The sequence below is a fragment of the Sphaerodactylus townsendi genome, linkage group LG01, assembly GCF_021028975.2.
Source record: "Sphaerodactylus townsendi isolate TG3544 linkage group LG01, MPM_Stown_v2.3, whole genome shotgun sequence".
Classification (NCBI taxonomy): Eukaryota; Metazoa; Chordata; class Lepidosauria; order Squamata; family Sphaerodactylidae; genus Sphaerodactylus; species Sphaerodactylus townsendi.
This window is the reverse complement of record NC_059425.1, coordinates 160,756,965-160,775,799: the sequence shown is the minus strand read 5'-3', so window position 1 is coordinate 160,775,799 and position 18,835 is coordinate 160,756,965. Positions and strand designations below refer to the sequence as shown.

At 43.6% G+C, this 18,835-nt stretch overlaps 1 protein-coding gene across 1 annotated transcript in view; it reads left to right on the top strand.

Moving 5' to 3' along the window:
- Nucleotides 1–2,889: 2,889 nt before the first annotated feature.
- Nucleotides 2,890–18,835, top strand: part of NOL10 (nucleolar protein 10) — a 58,174-nt gene continuing 42,228 nt past the window's right edge. Inside the window, exons 1-9 of the mRNA XM_048498621.1 lie at nt 2,890–2,984; nt 3,814–3,859; nt 5,043–5,141; nt 6,246–6,323; nt 7,746–7,783; nt 8,427–8,563; nt 13,545–13,610; nt 15,227–15,287; nt 17,151–17,236. Of these exons, the coding sequence (XP_048354578.1) occupies nt 2,919–2,984; nt 3,814–3,859; nt 5,043–5,141; nt 6,246–6,323; nt 7,746–7,783; nt 8,427–8,563; nt 13,545–13,610; nt 15,227–15,287; nt 17,151–17,236 (677 nt within the window). The 5' untranslated portion in view covers nt 2,890–2,918. The remainder of the gene's footprint in view (nt 2,985–3,813; nt 3,860–5,042; nt 5,142–6,245; nt 6,324–7,745; nt 7,784–8,426; nt 8,564–13,544; nt 13,611–15,226; nt 15,288–17,150; nt 17,237–18,835) is intronic.

Genomic DNA, 18,835 nt, shown 5'->3' with positions numbered 1-18,835 from the left:
TGAAGCTCCTCCTCCTTCGCAGCTCGAAGCTCCTCCCCCTCAGCTAGGCAGCCTCCCCCCCCCCCCCAGACGTTCTCAAAACGCTTCATGAGGATGAACTCTTCCTAATTAGCTTAAAAATGTTTGTGATGCTGTCCTAAACATGTATATCTCATGGTTTGAGTTCAGTGGGACTCCCTCATAAATATAAACTGCTAAGCACTGTGGTATCAAGGCAGTTCTCAGTTGCATCTGAACCAACCAATTCTCTATCAACCGATGCTGTCTAGTCCAGATTCTGCTTCATAAGGAAAGCTTGGTTAGATTTTGATAGAGTGAAAATTGGGGTGGGGGGAACATTAACCCAAATTCTCATCTTCACGTAGGAGGTTAAGAGCTCGTGTATCTAATCTGGAGGAACCGGGTTTGATTCCCAGCTCTGCCGCCTGAGCTGTGGAGGCTTCTCTGGGGAATTCAGATTAGCCTGTACACTCCCACACACGCCAGCTGGGTGACCTTGGGCTAGTCACAGCTTCTCGGAGCTCTCTCAGCCCCACCCACCTCACAGGGTGTTTGTTGTGAGGGGGGAAGGGAAAGGAGATTGTAAGCCCCTTTGAGTCTCCTACAGGAGAGAAAGGGGGGATATAAATCCAAACTCTTCTTCTTCTTCTTCACCTGCCTTACAGGGTTGTTGTAAGGATAGAATCAAAGAAAATGATGTAAGCCACTTTTGGTCCCAATTAAGTAAAATAAAAATTTAAATGTTTCTAATATGGTTAGAAATAGAGCAAAAAGAGAAGAACAAGAGACCTTTCCTAAAGATCCAAGAAATCTAAGAGAAATGTAAAGCACAGTTAGGAATGCTGAAAGATCAACATGGACAAACATTAACTGAACAGGACAAAACAAAGAAAAGATAGGAACAATACACTGATGAACAATGGGAACAATATGCTGAAGAGATGGAAGGATAACAGATTCCTTCCAAGAAAAAACTTTTGAAGAATAATTTTTAGAAAGTGAAATAAAAACTGAACTGAGGTCAGTTGGGAGTAACAAATCATTAGGAGTAGATGGGATATCAATAGCGCTTTTTCAAAATACAGAAACTGAGTCCATCTAATGCTTAACAGGAATATATCAACAAATATGGAAAATGACCCAAAAACTGGTAATGCTCAATTTTCACTTCAGTTCTGAAAACACAAGATGTCAGGAATCTGCTTCAACTGCATTAATTTCTCACACAAGTAAAGTGATGTTCAAAATCTTAGAACAAATGTTACCATATATTGAAAGAGAAATGTCAGATGTTCAAGGTGGATTCAGAAAAAGAAGAGGCACTAGAGATCATATCACAAATGTATGTCTGTTACTGGAGCACACAAGAGAATTTCAGAAGAAAATCAGCATGTGTTTTATAGGTTATAACAGAGCTTTTGACTGTGTGGATCATGAAAAGCTATGGCTGGTTTCAAACGGTGTTTCATAGCATCTGATTTTTGCTATGTAACCTGTACTCTGGACAAGAGGCTCCCGTTAGGACAAGAATATGGAGAAACAGAATGGTTTCCAAATGGGAAGGATATAAGACAAGGCTGTATTTTATCTTCCTCTCTCTTCAATCTATATGCAGAACATATCATAAGGAGTGAAAATTGGAGTGGCGGGAACATTGCCCATCTGAGATATGCTGATGATACCACATTACAGGTAGAAAATAGAAAAGTCCTGAAACAACTATTGGAGAAAGTTAAAACAGAAAACACCAATGCAGGACTTAGACAAAAGTTATGACTTCTGTAGAATTACTCAACTTCAAGGTGGACAATGAGGAAACTGAGACTGTTCAAGACTTATTGCTTGGGTCCATCATCAACCCAAAGAGAGACTGCAACCAAGAAATGAGAAGGGCAGTCATGAAGGAGCTAGAAAAGATTCTTAAGTGTAAGGATGTATCACTGGCAAGTTAATGCATGCCTTACTGTTCCCTATTACTATATGTGGGTGTGATGCTTGGACAGTGAAGAAAGCTGGCAGGAAGAATATGGATTCCTTTGAAATGTGGTGTTGAAAGAGAATGTTACAGTTATCATAGACCACCGAACAAATGAGTGGGATCTAGATCCAATCAAGCCTGAACTGCCCCTACAAGCTAACAGGAGTAAGCTGAGATTATTGTATTCTGGTCATACTATGAGAAGAGTCACTGGAAAAGACAGTAAGTGGAAGGCAGTAGAAAAAGAGGAAGACCCGACATGAGATTGATTGACTCAATGAAGATTGATTGACTCAATGAAGGGACCTCCGTTTGGAGCTTCGGGTTATTAAAGATAGGACATTAGGTTACCCTAAGTGAGAAGTGACTCAGGGCACTTAGCACATACACAATGTAGTTGGTTGCTGTTGCTTGAGAGGGGTCTAAACTGTATTTTTTATACAATGTCATGAGCTTCCCTATAGCATTTGGGCTGAGGGAACAGAGATATAATTCTAAATATTTAAGTGAAAAAATTATGTATAGCTATTTCAGTGTTCAACATGTTTCACACGCTCTTTTGTTGTACTGTTTTGGCATGCTGAGAGATGATTCTCTGTATTGCATGATACTCATTTTGTAGATGCTAAAAAGATGAGTTACAGAGCAATCCGAACAGGTGCTCAAATTCCCCTTGTAAGTCCATTCAAGTCAATTGTGTTTTTTTTAAAGACTGGAAGAAAAGCAGGATGGCATAAAATATTCTTATTTCTCTTGATTCTCGAGGGGAGGCATCCATACAACGCCCTTCCTTCCTCGCTTGCCTAAAACATTTTCTCACATTTGCGTGCATGTCATTTTGTTTTTCGCACTGTTTCCCTCAGCTCTATGATCAGAGCTTTGACCCGGAAGTGAAGACTGTTTTCCGCCTGCCTCGGCCGGCCGCGGAAGAAGAGAGACCATGCAGGTCTCCAGCCTCAACGAGGTGAAGATCTACAGCCTGAGCGCCGGTCGGAGCCTTCCTGAGGTGAGAAAGCCATCAGCACATCTTCCTCTCCAGCCGCGGAAAAGTCCCTTTCCGAGGCTCCTTCCTGCGTGGCCGTCTACCTTTTCCATGCAAAGAATCCCACCCTGGGTTACATCCAAGGAGCCACGTGTTTGCAGAATCTCTGTTAATATAATCAGATTAGTTGCTCGGTTCCTATCCTCCTCCCCCCGCAATTTTACCTAATAGGGCAATTGCTGTGAGAACGAAGCTGACGATCGACCTATCAAAGTCATTCGTGTCTTACTTTCAAGTAGAGGTCGTTCCTGTCACCTGCGATTTGATTCTGTTCATTCACTGGAGATTGAACGTGTGACTTTCAGTATGCACTGAGACACTTCAGCCCTTCCTTTGTTAAATTTGGATTTTTACCTAAGGCCCTTTTACCATGTAGTTCCTGTATTTCATGGCCATTTGAGCCTGCTTATAATCAAAAGCATACAGTCTCTTGGAGCTTTAAATCTTTCTCATAGTTGTGCATAGAAAGGCCAAGGACAGTTGGTTGTTTTAGGTTTTCCGGGATGTGTGGCCGTGGTCTGGTAGGTCTTCTTCCTAACGTTTCGCCTGCATCTGTGCCTGGCATCTTCAGAGGCATATCACAGAGAGAAGTGTGTTACAGTGACACAGTGTGTAACACACTTCTCTCGGTGATACACCTCTGAAGATGCCAGCCACAGATGCAGGCGAAACGTTTTGGTGATATTTTAGTTTGCAATTTGTATATGAGCTCTAGAACTTTGTCCCTGTACACCACTGTTTACCTGCGTTCCACATCCACTCCTGTTAACTGTATTATATATATTTGTTTCAGTGGCTTTCTGATAGAAAGAAAAGAGCATTACAGAAGAGAGATGTCGGTGAGTTTGCTTGTCCTCCAGTTAGAAGAGTCTTGCTACATTAGCCACACAGTAATTAACTAAACATTTACTGAATTAAAAAAATAAACTTGACCTGGTATGGTTTTGTTTTCCCCCTTGGTGTCTTCCTTTTCTGCTGCTCAGTGGTTTCGTTTAACTGTCCTTGTTTTTAAGATGCGGCTACTATTTTTGTTTGTATTAGTTTCAGTTACTTTTCAGTGTTGTTTAGCTGATGTTACTTACTGATCGCTTTTATAATTAAATTTGATACTGTGAATTGTCTTAGACGCATGCCTGAGAAGAAGTAATATATAACAGATCAGTGTTCAAACTAATGGAATGCCAGCTGCAAATGTGTATAAGAATGCCAGCTGCAAATGGGCATAAGAATGTTTTTAAATGTGATCTGAAATGAATTTCAGTGGTAGCTTTAAACACATGTTTCAAACCACTTTCCTCTATTGAGATCCATGCCATTTAAAAATATTCTTTACACTTAGCTATACAACCCCAAGTCTTATTATGTTCAGTAGGCCTTGCTATCAGGTAAATATGCATAGGATTGCTCTCTTTAGTTATTAAACGTGTATAATTTGGCAAGAACCTTTAAAAGGGGAGAAAAAACCATTTCATGATTCACATTTATGCTCTGTGTACAATATTGCTGTAGGGACAAAGTTTGGGCCCCCAATCCAGTCTCAGTCTCAGTCCAGCCTGCTTAAATACACATAATTCAGTATTGGACTACAGTTTCAGAGTTTGAGAACATTTTGATTTTTTAAAGTAATATCAAACCATTATAATCTGTTATCTGATTAAAGAGAAAATTAAAAAAACTAAGCACTACTTAAAAATGACCCCCACTTCTGTAATTCTGTTGGTCAGGTTGCTGGTCAATCCATGATGCAGTAACAATTAGACTGCATTAATTAATGCTGAAAATGGGGTAGATTGTACATTCCACTTCTTTAAAAACTTGAAATTAGTGATGAATTTATGTTGTGCCTGTGTACATGTAATGAACATTCATTTTAAGACTGGACATTTCTGCTAAGTTTAATGCATATTTAGAAATGTAAAGGATTAATTTATGTCAGTCATATTTTTATCCTCCTGAAAAAACTGTTTATCATAATAGGTTAACTAGCCAATCTAATGAATGTTTGTCTTTTTGTATTTAAAGATATTCAAAGGAGAATTGAACTTCTCCAAGACTTTGACATGCCCACAGTTAGTACAAAGCTCAAGGTTTCACGAGATGGGCAGTATGTTATGGCAGCAGGTAAATATGCAGACATTTTGATCCTTCCAGACTTCTGGCAGCCACATTGCTTAGAACTGCTGTTTGGTGTTCAGTGTGATCTGATTTTTAACCTTCATTAGACAGGACGAATTTCCTATTATTTAATTATTATTTATTTGCATAAATTGGGGAAATTTCATGTTCCTAGTCCAGTTCAGTGGGCTAGAATGTATTTTGCTAACTAAACTACCATTGTACCAACCAGCTGTTTGGGGAGGAAAACATCTGGCTCCTGTAAATCTGATTTACAAAAACTCCTGATTGGACCGAAGCACTGATTGGGCAGTGCTCATTTGCATATGTGGTTTCTTTTCAGGGATATGTTCAAATCTGCCTCTGGATATGCACAGCCCCTAGATGGATTGAAGGGCTTTTCTGTTACCGTATATCACAGGTGTCAAACTCGCGGCCCTCTAGATGTTTTGGACTACAGTTCCCATCATCCTCTGCCAGCATGATGCTGGCAGGGGATAGTGGGAACTGTAGTCCATAACATCTGGAGGACCGCGAGTTTGACACCTATGCCTTATGTGCTACTTTAAAAATTTTAATCCATAGACTGTGCCATGGTAACTTTAATTACAGTCTACTGAACAGCAAAGAAGACTTGAGTCTGTGTTCAACCATCTATAAGCAAAACTAATCATAGATGGCATTGAGCTCAGAGTGGGTAAAGTATTAGCAGTGAGATCAGACTTGATAGTATCTAATTACTATTCTGCTGCTTTTGTCTAGTTATCATCTTGGTTTCTAAATGGATGGTATGATATTTAAAATTTAGGACCAAATATTAGAAAGTTGTGAAAATAGTGCAATTTTTGTGGTATAGCTAGAAAAATGCATATTTGTGACAGCTTATTTGTCTGTAAACCATGTTTTAGATGGTTAACATGTAAATTTATTGGCATGGACTCTGATTCTGAAAACTAGTTACGATTAGCCCTATCCTGGTAGTGAGAATAAACACACTCAAGAGAGCCTTTCAAAAAGTGACTTTGATTTCCTTCTGAACTGAATGTATTGGAAATACATTTTAAAACAAATACTTTTGTCTTATATCAGTTATCATACTTTCTTTTACAGGAACCTATAAACCTAGAGTCCGATGTTTTGATACCTATCAATTATCCATGAAGTTTGAAAGATGCTTAGATTCTGAAGGTTAGCAAAAAAATTATTGTGAACTATGAATTAGTCAGATGGGTAAAAAATGCTAAAATGCCTTGCTATCTGTGATATAATAGTGCTTTCTTTGGATCTCTGGAAAAGAGCAAATATAGTTTTTCCTTCTTTGGAAGGTATATTCAACTAGAAAACATGATTTTTTGAGAAAAGCACTGATGTTCTGCTTGAGCTGCTTTTGAAACCCGATTTTTTTGAGAATCAAGGGCCCCTTTTGCACATGCAGAATAATGCACTTTCAGTCCACTTTCGCAATGGTTTGCAAGTGGATTTTGCTATTCCGCACAGCTGCAAAGTGCATTGAAAGTGTATTGAAAGTGCATCATTCTGCATGTGTGTAATGGGCCCTAGTGATGATGAGGAAGGGGGAAACAGTAGAGAGGAGGTTGCTATTCAGCCCCATTGTGTATTTATCTTTTTGTAGATCATGACTGTTGTGGCACTGAAGGTTCATAATGTGTTTAGGACTGCCCTGTGCACTATTTCATTTGGAAGAAAACAGTTGTAATTATGCTTAGTCTGTGCTATATATTTGAGAGTGGGCTTGGGTTATATTCTTGTTAAGTATTCTTGCTATAGGAGAACAATGGCAGAACAATGCTCTGATAAGTAAGCATGTTATTTGCTACTCACTTGGGGTCAAATAGCAGTTGGTTGAGAGAGCACTAGTTGGGAGAATGGCACCAGAAAGTGATGTTGCTGTGTTGGGTTGTATACAAAGCCCTGCGCTCTTGCCTAAATTGCTACTGGCTCTATAAGGGGGAAAAAAGGCAGAAGGGCCAGAGGTTCCCAACCAGGGATACGCATACCCCCCAGAGGTACCTGCCACAGTGTTTGGGGTGTGTGCAAAAAAATACATAATAGATTTGCTAATATGGGGGTACAGTGTTAAGGAAATGTGTTGCCAAGGGGTATGTGCAGTGGTGGGATTCAGGAGGTTCACATCACTTTGGCAGAACCGGTTGTAAAGATGGCACTTGTAAACAGCCAGTTGTTAAATTATTTGAATCCCACCACTGGGTATGTAAGTGAAAAAATGTGGGAACCACTGAGTTAGGCATTTGCACGGTGGCACCAGGGGGAAATCAGAGGAATTAGTCACAGCCCCCGTGCTTAGGCTCTCAGCAGCAGATAGGGCAGGGAGAATGATGAAAAACAGCACTTAGAATGGCCATTTGCATAACTTTAAAAAGAGAGCCCTTTAATAATGGTGCTGCCTGTCTCAGCATCCTATGTGGTTGATGAGATCAGAAAGACAATCAGAGGTGCTTCAAATAATTAGGCTCGAGTTGGTGGGCTGTACAATGTGGTTTAAACAGAATGTTTGAGTAACCTCTAATTATTAGCTGCTTTTTAAAAATCTCTAATCATAAACTGGGTGTTGTTTTTTTATTCCCTCAGTTATTACATTTGATATATTATCAGATGATTACTCAAAGGTATGTTAATCTTTTTTTCTGCTTATTTGACCGGCAGTACATGTTTTATTTATTAAAAGCAGGAAACCCTATTGTATGAACAAATACAGAGCCCTTAGGGGATGGGGCGGTCTACAAATATAATAATAAATAAATAATAATAAATAAACAGGCTCTAGAAAACTGTTAGTGCGTTAATAGTGCCAACCCAGAAGGGCAATCCCTCCTGCTTTTCCTCCCCCTTGGTCCCTTGTCAACAGCTCCCTCCTCATCCTCCTCCCCTTCCTGGATGCCTACATCGGTTAATCTTTAAAGTATCACAAAGCTATTTTGATTTGCCTCAGGCTGGCCAGTTTCTCCCTCTGGCTAGAGCCAGAGTCCCTCGAAAAGAAAATAATGCTGTGTGTTAAGTGTCATCAGGTTGCTTTCAGCCCAGAGAGACCCTCTGAATCAATGTCCTCCAAAACATTCTGTTGTTAACTAATGTTAATGCTGAGAAAAGTTGAATGCAGCAGGAAAAGAGGAAGCCCCAATATGAGATTGATTAATTTAGTCAAGGAAGCCACAACCCTCAGTTTGTAAGAGCTGAGCAAGGCTGTTAACAGTAGGACTCCTCTCCAGATCTCAGACCTATCCTGTGTATTGTTTTTCGTTTTTCTTTCAGATTGTTTTTTTGCTATGTGACCGATATGTGGAATTTCACTCCCAACACGGTCGTTATTACAGAACCAGAATTCCCAAGTTTGGTAGAGATTTTTCATACCATTATCCATCGTGTGACCTGTATTTTGTAGGAGCAAGGTAATAAGTTGCACCAAGATTTATTTTAATTGTTTTTACATTTTAATTCGACACTTGTGATTAATATCAAGCAAAAAAAGTTTTGCCGAAAGCTCGGTAAAATGTTTTCTGAAAGGGCAGATAATAAATGTCCGTATAAAAAAATCTAAGTGAAGCAGATTTATTGAGATGCTCCTTTAAATATTTGGTTTCTGAAGCACATTTAAGCAGTTTGATACTATGGTTTTGTTGAGGAAGTGCTTTTTAGTAACGTTGAAGTATATCCAATCATAATTTGAAATGTACAGCGGCTGCGGACCTGGTGTCATCCATGGCGGCACTGGGCCTCTCCCTGGTAAATTCTGGCCCCACCCATGAGGCCGGCCACACGCTGGATTTGGTCTTTGGGTTAAGGGTTGACATGGTCGTATCCTCTATAGATAGAGTGCCATGGTCCGACCATTATGCCCTGAAGGTTCGGATGGACCTGTCGCGCCAACCCTGTCTAGGCGAGGGGCTGATTTATGCCCGCCCGCGGAGACTTATGGATCCACTTGGTTTCCTGAATGCTCTGCGGGACCCTGAATCCGCCGGCACACTCGATGAGCAGGTGGAGGACTGGAACTCCCGGCTCTCCGATGCCATCGAGATTGTTGCTCCCCGGCGTCCTCTTCGCCCCCGTGTTTGGCAGGCTCCCTGGTATACCGAGGAGCTGCGCCATATGAAATGGGTGCTTAGACGACTAGAGCGAGTGTGGAGGAAATCTCGTGACGGCGTGGTGCGAACATCTTATAGGACATTTATGAAGGCCTATGAGATGGCAACAAAGGAGGCAAAGAGAGCTTTCTTCTCCTCCTCTCTTGCTAGCTCTCGCCCGGCACAATTATTTCATATAATTCGGTCCTTGACCTCCTTATCGGACAGGTCTATAAATCATCGATTGGCTGTTGGCTGTGAGGCATTTATGAGCTTTTTTGCAGATAAAGTCAGGTTGCTCTGCCAGGACCTTCCCGCCACGTTATCTACAATTAGTGAACTGGAGGCTCCCTTGCCGTCTTCGGGCCTAAGTCTGGCCCAGTTCTCCCTGCTCTCCGAAGCCGCTGTTGACAGGGCCTTGGCTGCTGTTAGACCTACTACTTGTCCTCTGGATCCATGCCCCTCCTGGCTTATAAAAGCTTGCCGGGCGGAGCTACGACCCCATCTGTTGAATATCATCAATGGCTCCCTTGAGCAAGGAGTCTTTCCGGATGGGTTGAAGGAGGCAGTGGTCCGCCCACTCTTAAAAAGACCATCGTTAGATCTGAGTGATCTGGCCAATTACCGCCCCGTCTCGAATCTTTCGTTTCTGGGGAAGGTAATTGAGAGAGTGGTGTTGGAGCAGCTTCAGGGTTTCCTGGATGACGCATCGGCCTTCGATCCCTTCCAGTCCGGCTTCCGTGCTGGGCATGGGACGGAGACTGCTCTTGTCGCCATCACAGATACGCTCCATATGCAGCTTGATCGAGGCAGATCAGCGCTGCTGGTTTTGTTAGATCTTATCGCAGCGTTTGATATGGTCGACCACGACCTTTGACCCACCGCCTGGCCGTTTCCAGGGTGCGGGGCATTGTCCTTCAGTGGATTGCCTCGTTTCTCCGGGACCGGAGCCAGCAAGATGTGTTGCAGGGATGCGGCGCCGGAGGTGCCCGCTTCGATTGCGGAGATACCTCGAGGGGGCATTGCTGCCGCTATTATTTAACTTTATCTATATGCGACCACGTGCGCTCAGCTGGAGTGCAGAGCTTTGGGCTGATTTGTCATCAATATGCCGACGGCACTCAGCTCATTCTGTTGATGGAGGGGGGCGCAGGCGCCGCCCCTGCGGCTCTCCAGCAGTGTTTGGAAGCGGTAGCTGGTTGGTTGAGGCAGAGCGAACCTTCCCAGAATCCATCGAAGACGGAGACCCTCTGGCTAGGCCGCGAAGGAGAGGCTGGGGATTTCCAGCCGCCGGTATGGGAGGGGGTCTCATTGGCGCCGACCCCCTCAGATCCATAATCCTGAGGTCCACCTGGATTTAGATCTCTTTTAATGGAGACCCAGGTGGCCGCCACAGCCCGGACTGCATTTTTCCATCCCCGTCAGGTGGCCGGTTATTGCCCCCTTCCTCTCCCAAAGTGGACCTGGCCACAATACGTGATCCGTGCAGCGGTCACCTCCAGGAAGCTAGACTGGTAACTTCATTTTACGAGACTTCCCTTGCATTTGATTCCAGAAGTTAAAAGCTGGTCCAGCGTGCGTGACCCGGCTTTGCTCACAGGAGGCGCCTTCAGAGAGCACATTCAGCCTGTGTTGCACCAGCTGCACTGGCTTCCGGTCGAATTCCAAATCATCTTCAAGGTGTGGGTTTTGACCTTTAAGGCTTTGCGCGGCCTGGGACCCTCGTACCTTTGGGACCGCATCACCCCATATGTCCCTACTTGGCCTCTGCGATCAGCAGAGGCCAATCTGCTGGTGATCCCCGGCCCCTCGATGATGCGGCTGGCCTCCACACGGGCCAGAGCTTTTACAGCACTGGTCCCGACCTGGTGGAACACCCTTCCTCCAGCTGTCCAGGCCCTGCGGGACCTGGGTGAGTTCCGCAGGGCCTGTAAGACTGTGTTGTTCCACCGGGCCTTTGGAGTGTCCGGCCGCTGATATGGTGCCCCCTTACTGCTCTTTATTGCCCCTGTCTTGGGGCTGTTACATCAGGGTCCCCTCATATTGAGGGGCCCGTCGTTCCCCCCCCTCTTGGGGGTAAGTTTTAATTTGGGTTTGGACACCTGTTTATACATGTATTAATCTGTTTTCCCTGTTTTTAAATTATTTTATTGATGACATGGGATGGAGCCTATGTATTATATTTTATGTGTGATTTGCTCCTGCCTGTTGTTGGATTCTGTTGTTCACCGCCCGGAGCCCTTCGGGGATCGGGCGGTATAGAAATTGAAACGATAAATAAATAAAAAATAAATAAAATATAAGAAAAGGATTTTTAAAAATCAAATGTTATTTAACATCTTAAAAATTCATTCACAATTTAACAACCTAGTGAGCATTTTTCTTGACTTGAAAGTGGTGGGGAAAGAAAATTATGTTCAAACATCATGACAAAAAAATGGGTACATCTGAAATGGCCATGAGCACAAAGCACTGTGATGGCCTTGCCCTCCCCTCACCCCCCGCATTGTGTGCAGTGCATGATTGAAAGCTGGATTTGGGATGCTGTCAATCAGGCTCCAGTTTGCTGTAGTTTAGAATCCTGTTTTCTGTGGGGAAGTCAACTCCACTGGACCTAGATGGCTGCCTTTGGACTCCAGGCAAGCTGGAGTTTGTTTCAAGGATTCATAAACCTAGAAAATTCTTATGTGTTCTGCATGTAGGGAAAGGATTCAGGAGAGCAAAAAAGCATAACCAAAAGCTTCATTGGTATCCATGTAATACAAATCAATTTGCCCCAATGACAGAAGACAGTCTCAGTGGCTTTCAGACCTTCTATCTTCAATGATTGTCTGCTGAGGACACTTCCTGTCTGCCACAGGATCCCTGAGTTGCATCCTGATGATGATCTCTGCTAATGGAATGGAACTTTCCTGCTCCCCCTTCCAGCTGCAGCTGATTGACCTTGAGGGTCAGGAGGCCACCAGGAGCAGCAAGAAGGGTGAACCAGAGGTCTGCAGCTAGAGGGGAAGACTCAGCAGAAATTGCCTCTCTTCCAGCTTGCAGAAATTATTATTAAGATCCAACCAACTGTGTGCTGCAGAGAAATTTGAGGAATATTCTGCAGCACACACTGATTTCAGGTTGGGCCTCACTATCTCCCTGCATGAAGATAGCATGTGTCTCCAAGTCCATCAAGTGTTCTGTTGTGGTTGCACGTTGCAGGGAACCCTAAATAATCATCCTTAATATTTATTTAATTTTATGTAAAACAGTAGGACTCCCATCAAAAACACTAAAATCAGCATAAAAATACATATGTATATAGCAGGCAAATACCAACAATTAACAGTGCAATCCTGAGGACTTATGGCCGCTCTGGGGAGCTGCACTGTAGCGCAATTAATGGGTATGAGCACTACCATGGCTCTGGTGCTGCTCTGGTACGGGAACCACCACCACCAAAGAGGCTATTCCTGGGGGCATGGCTGACTTTAGCCGACATCCTGAGCCCTTCCATCCTGGGGATATTCTCATTTGTCTTCATAGACTTAGCATAGCAATAAGGTAGGCACAGCCCATGGAGCTGCATACAGCTGTCCCATGGGGGTTGGGGAAATATCCCTATGAGCTTGCTAGCTACAGCACAGTAAAACACTTTGGAAGAGGCATGGCTGTGCAGCACAACTATCCCCCCCCCCCCCCCCTTAGAATTGCACTGTAAAGCTCATACATAGGCTGGAGGATCAGTGAGGAAATGCCAACCAAACAGAAAAGTCTTCATGCACGGGAGGAGGACAGTGGTAGAAGGGGAAAGACGAATCTCCCAGGGGTGGGGGGATTCCATAGTTTTGATGCCACAACCGAGAAGGCACTTTCTTTGGTTGCCACCCATTTAGCCTGAGGTGGTGAGGGCACCCTAGAAAAGATCCATGAAGATCACAGCAGTGGATGAGTAGGTTCATATGAGGCTAGGTGGTCCTTAAGGTATGCTGATCCCAAGCTGTATAGGGATTTAAATAGCAGCAGCTTGAATTGGGCCTGGAAACAAATAGGGAGTCAGTATAGATCAGGGGTCTGGAACCTGCGGCTCTCCAGATGTTCATGAACTAGAATTCCCAGCAGCCCCTGCCAGCATGGCCAATTGGCCATGCTGGCAGGGGTTGCTGGGAATTCTAGTTCATGAACATCTGGAGAGCTGCAGATTGCAGACCCCTAGTATGGATGGAAGAAAACTGAATTGATATGATCTCTACTGAAGGTACTCAGTTGAACACTGCTGTCATCCAATAGAAAATATATATAGATTCTATTTTCTTTGTTATAGCTCTGAAGTTTACAGACTAAACCTGGAACAAGGAAGGTATCTGAATTCCCTACAGACAGATGCATCGTAAGTATCTGCCATTCATTGTGTAGGTCTTCTTGCTCCAGCAGGTGGAGCCAAATTACTACTTTTTAATGTCCTACAAGCTCTCTGTTATGAATCATGCAGCTGCATTGTAAATTGGATTACTACCTGACAGAATTCTCTTAGCTAGCACTTGGAATTGCCCTTGGAAACTCACGGGAGTGGGCAGTGCAGCTTTTTAGAATGTAGTGTCACTTTTTAATAACTTTAATAACAGGAAGTGTTATTAAAGTGCTGCTTTGTGCACCGGCTGCAGTTTCCAGGTTACCTCCAAGGGTAACAGTGTAGAGTGTTTTTCAGTAGTCTTGAGTAGAAGTTACAGAAATGAGGATCAGTGTGGAAACATCAGCAGTGTTAAGTTCTTGAACAGTGAAGCTTTTGATTCAGGATCTAGCAGATGAAGAAGCAAGAAGAGATGATAATACTTAAATCCTGTGATGAAGCAAATGCAAAATGTATAGGGATTAGAATGTTAAAAATATATAATTTTTGAGCTGTTGTTATCCAATAAATGCTGTCTTATACAACAGGGGTTTGCCCATATTGGTTTTGTTACTGGTTTGGCCCTGTCAAGGAAGTGGCAGGGCAGGGCAAGAGCAAAATGGACAAACCTGGGGAGTGAATCCTCACTGCCCAGAGTATCAAGCCAATATCAGCCCCTTAAAGCTAACCCAACAACTGAGGGACCAAGCAACCCTGCCAGGTATTAACCAAAATGTTAGCTCTGCAATCTGGAACACCATTTTGTAGACAAAATAGACCAAGGTACTAATTTTAAATGGAAATTCCAAAACCCAAATAACACCAATATAATTAATAAGGTTTATTAAAAGGATTGTGCAAAAGGATACAAATAGAAAAGTAGTGCCAAACAGAAAAGAAAATAACAAAAACTGAATAGCTAACCTGGATACTTATTCTGGCTTTAGTTCTCTGATGCAGATGTTACTTGGTCAGTCTGAAGGTACAAAGTATAAATAGAGCCCCAAGATCCAAAACAAAAAAATACTGCCTTCCCCCACGTGAAGCAGGTATTCCAGAAACTCCAGACTCCAGATACTCCAAAAGGAGCAAGAGATCCAAATTGCAATGAATGGTCTTGCTTTATGCCAGAATGCCCACAGCTGTCCTGGTACTAGAAGGCCAATCAGATGTGTTGCTGAGACATGTGACCACAGTCCCCTGCAGCTGACACATATTCACACTCAAACAACTTTTCAATGCCCAGAGTTTCTGTCTCAGCCTGTTCAATCAACTTGCCTGGAAATGACTGGATTAATACTGTTATAAAGTTTTCCAGATTGTCCATGTCAAGGATTTGCTTCCTTAGCAATAGTCTTCTTTCAAATCTTTTGAGAACTAGCCATAATGAAGAAAGGTATTTCTGATCTTACCCAGTGCAGCACATAGTTTTTTGTACTGACTGATTGTGATCTTCATAATTCCTAGATCCTGTTTACTCCAGTCAAGGAAATAGGGCTGGTGTGATCTGATGAAAACTAACCAACATTCACGTTGCCTGATCTGCAAAGTTGGATAGATTTTAATGGGTTTGACAAGCTTGTTCCTTGACATGTTTTATCCATCTCTTTTTCAAGGGAGAATCATGTATGCGATATAAATTCAGCACACGGTTTATTTGCAACTGGGACAGTTGAGGTAACTATGTTTATTTTCATAAAAATCACAGCACTGTTTTCTCCTTCATATGTATATACTCACATATTGATATACATATCAGAAATATGTAATAGATGTGACAGATTATAAGACTATCGACAAAATGTTATAGAATCATAAGAGTTGGAAAAGACCACAAAGGCCATCAAGTCCAACCCCCTGCCCTGCAGAACACAGAATCAAAGCATTCCCGACATATGTTCATCCAGCCTCTGTTTAAAAACCTCCAAAGAAGGAGACTCAACCACTCTCCGAGGCAGTGAATTCTACTGTCGGAACAGCCCTGACAGAAAGTTTTCGTAATGTTTAGGTGGAATCTCTGTTCCTGAACATTGAATTAAAAATTTATTGATTTATTTGTTTTGTTGAAGGTGTTCACATTTGGCAAAAGGCAAAGGCTGCTGTTAGCCAAAGATTGTAGCAATCTAAACATAAGAGATCCAGCTTTCTAAAAAGTATGAGAGAATACAGTGGACCTTATATTCATTATATTTGCGAAGTTTAGGACAACCCGTCTAGCCAAACTCTGTGGAATGTGCACTTGAGCATGATCCTGGATAGAGGATGAAAGGCATACTTTTACACGGAGGCCAACCAGATGCCTCTGGAAGGTCTGTAATGATGGCACAGAGACCGTCATCATTCCCTCCCCCCCCCCCCCCCCATTAGTACTTAGAGGCTTACTGCTTCTGGAGGTTTCATTTAAGCACCTAATTTCTGTGAAATTTTCAAATCCCCCTTTAAAGCCATCTAAACCAGTGGCCATCACAATATCCTGTGGCAGTGAATTTCAAACATGAATTATCTTGGTTGATTGATTGTGTGAAAAAGCAGGTCTGTGCATAGTACAGGGGTAGGGAACCTGTGGCTCTCCAGATGTTCAGGAACTACAATTCCCATCAGCCCCTACCAGCATGGCCAATTGGCCATGCTGACAGAGGCTGATGGGAATTGTTGTTCCTGAACATCTGGAGAGCCGCAGGTTCCCTACCCCTGGCATAGTAGAACAACTTCCTGCAGGTAGGACCATGGCTTGTTATTGATCTAGGTTCTCTGGCCTGCACCACATTTTCACTGGGGCCATGTTTTCAGCTTAGCAAGGCTTAAAGGGCCAGCAACTTCGTGATTTACTCCCAGGTAAGTAATTTGGGATCACAGCTTCCCTAGTGCCAAAGTTTGTCTCCTGACACGTACTTCATTCCCTTCTCACCCTTACTCCAAGATGGGAAGAATGTATGGTGCTGCTGTCTTGTGTTTACAATAAATATCTCTGTGAGAGGAGGTTAGGCTGCGAACGGGCGAGGCCCTGGTGAGCTTGCTGCAACACATTTGTTAATCCATTAGAATCCATGTTGGGGAGCTGCATATGTAACAGAAAGCCCTTTGTAGCTGAAAATGGCAAAGTTGTAGGAAATAGGTAATACTATGTATGCCAGGACTAAACTGAGTCTTTGGAGTGCCAGTTTCGTATTCCTAGTCTACATCCCAACAGCGAAGTCCATTCACTTTGGCACATTATATATATTCATGACATAGTGCACTGGGCAAGGCTATAGCCATATTAAGTGAATTCCCCCTGGTTACTAACACACTTTAAAAGTATCAAGGTTGACTATTTTGTTCCACATGACCATCTAAAGTGCAAGAATGGATCATACATGACTTGAAAATCCCTTTGGACACTACAGAAATGACCTTTAAAAAGGAAAGCAAACAGCTTAACAGTGCCATCCTAAATACACCTTTCTAAGCCCATTGACTTGAATGGATTTAGAAGGCAAATGCAATAAATGTGCATAATGAGTTCAGAGCATTGGCTTACATGCGTTTTCTCTTCTTTAGGGAAAGGTGGAATGCTGGGATCCAAGAACACGAAACCGAGTTGGAGTACTGGATTGCGCGTTAAGCAGCACAACAGCCAATAAAGAGTATGGAGTGATGCCTCTTTTGAGTGACAGCTTTCATTGAACTTCTGTAAATGTTCTCTGCGTAATCAAAGTGATTTAAAGCTAGATCTCTGTCACTAGTTACAGATTTATAGTTGACAAGTGGGCAGAGGCTCGGGGGGAAATGGCAACACCTGCTCTGGGCACCACCTGCGCCCCCCCCCCCCCCCTCGGCACCCTACTTATCTGTTCCAGCGGCCAAGCAGCCTAGTGGGTCGGGAGTGAGGGGCGCCTGGCAGCCCAGCCAGGCTGCTCCTTCAGCTGGCAGAGACTCCGCTGGCTGAAGGAGCAGTCTGGCAGGGCTGAGGGGAGGGGTGTGGGGGGTGATTCTCTGCCCCCCATGTGACCTTCTGGTTTGCGCCTGCGGAAATGTGGCCCCACATATCCCCATGAGCTCTCCACCTCTGCAAGTGGGAACCCTCAAGAAACTTGCAAGAACAGCTATCCTTTCCCTCCCACCTTTGCTTCCTCCCTTCTCCCCTTACTTCTCTTAGTCTCACTCTTTCTCCCTCCTAATCTGGAGGAACTAGGTTTGATTCCCCGCTCTGCCACTTGAGCTGTGGAGGCTTATCTGGGGAATTCAGATTAGCTTGTTCACTCCCACACATGCCAGCTGGGTGACCTTGGGCTAGTCACAGCTTTTTGGAGCTCTCTCAGCTCTCTCTCCCACCTCACAGGGTGTTTGTTGTGAGGGGGGAAGGGCAAGGAGATTGTAAGCCCCTTTGAGTCTCCTACAGGAGAGAAAGGGGGAATATAAATCTAAACTCTTTTTCTCTTCTTCTTCTCCTGCCCCCTCTTTTCTTACTCTCACTTCCCTTCATGCCTGTCTCTTTTTCTTTCTGCCTCACCATCACATCATAGTTTCTCTTTCTGTCCCTCACCCCATCACTCGCCCTTTCTGCCTCCCATCACCCTCCTGGCCTCCCACCTGCTTCCTCCCCTCCCCACAGCAGTAGTGGTGGCAGAGGCTCTCTGTTGTCAGAATGCCTCTTCTGACTACAGAGATCAGTTCTCCTTAGGGTTGCCATCTCCAGGTTGGGAAATTCCTTGAGATTTGGATGTGGAGCCTTGGGATGGTGAGGTTTGGGGAGGGAAGCAACCTCAGCACGGTATAATGCTATAGAATCTGCCCTGTAAATAAGTCGTTTTCTCCTGGAGAATTTTGACAGAGAGAAATGAATGTTGAATGTTGACTGAGAGAAATGTTTCTCTCTTTCTCACCATACTAGAACCAGGGGGCATTCATTGAAAATGCTGGGGGGAAGAATTAGGACTAATAAAAGGCAACACTTCTTCACGCAATGTGTGATTGGTGTTTGGAATATGCTGCCACAGGAGGTGGTGATGGCTACTAACCTGGATAGCTTTAAAAAGGGCTTGGACAGATTTATGGAGGAGAAGTCGATCTATGGCTACCAATCTTGATCCTCCTTGATCTCAGATTGCAAATGCCTTAGCAGACCAGGCGCTCGGGAGCAGCAGCAGCAGAAGGCCATTGCTTTCACATCCTGCACGTGAGCTCCCAAAGGCACCTGGTGGGCCACTGCGAGTAGCAGAGTGCTGGACTAGATGGACTCTGGT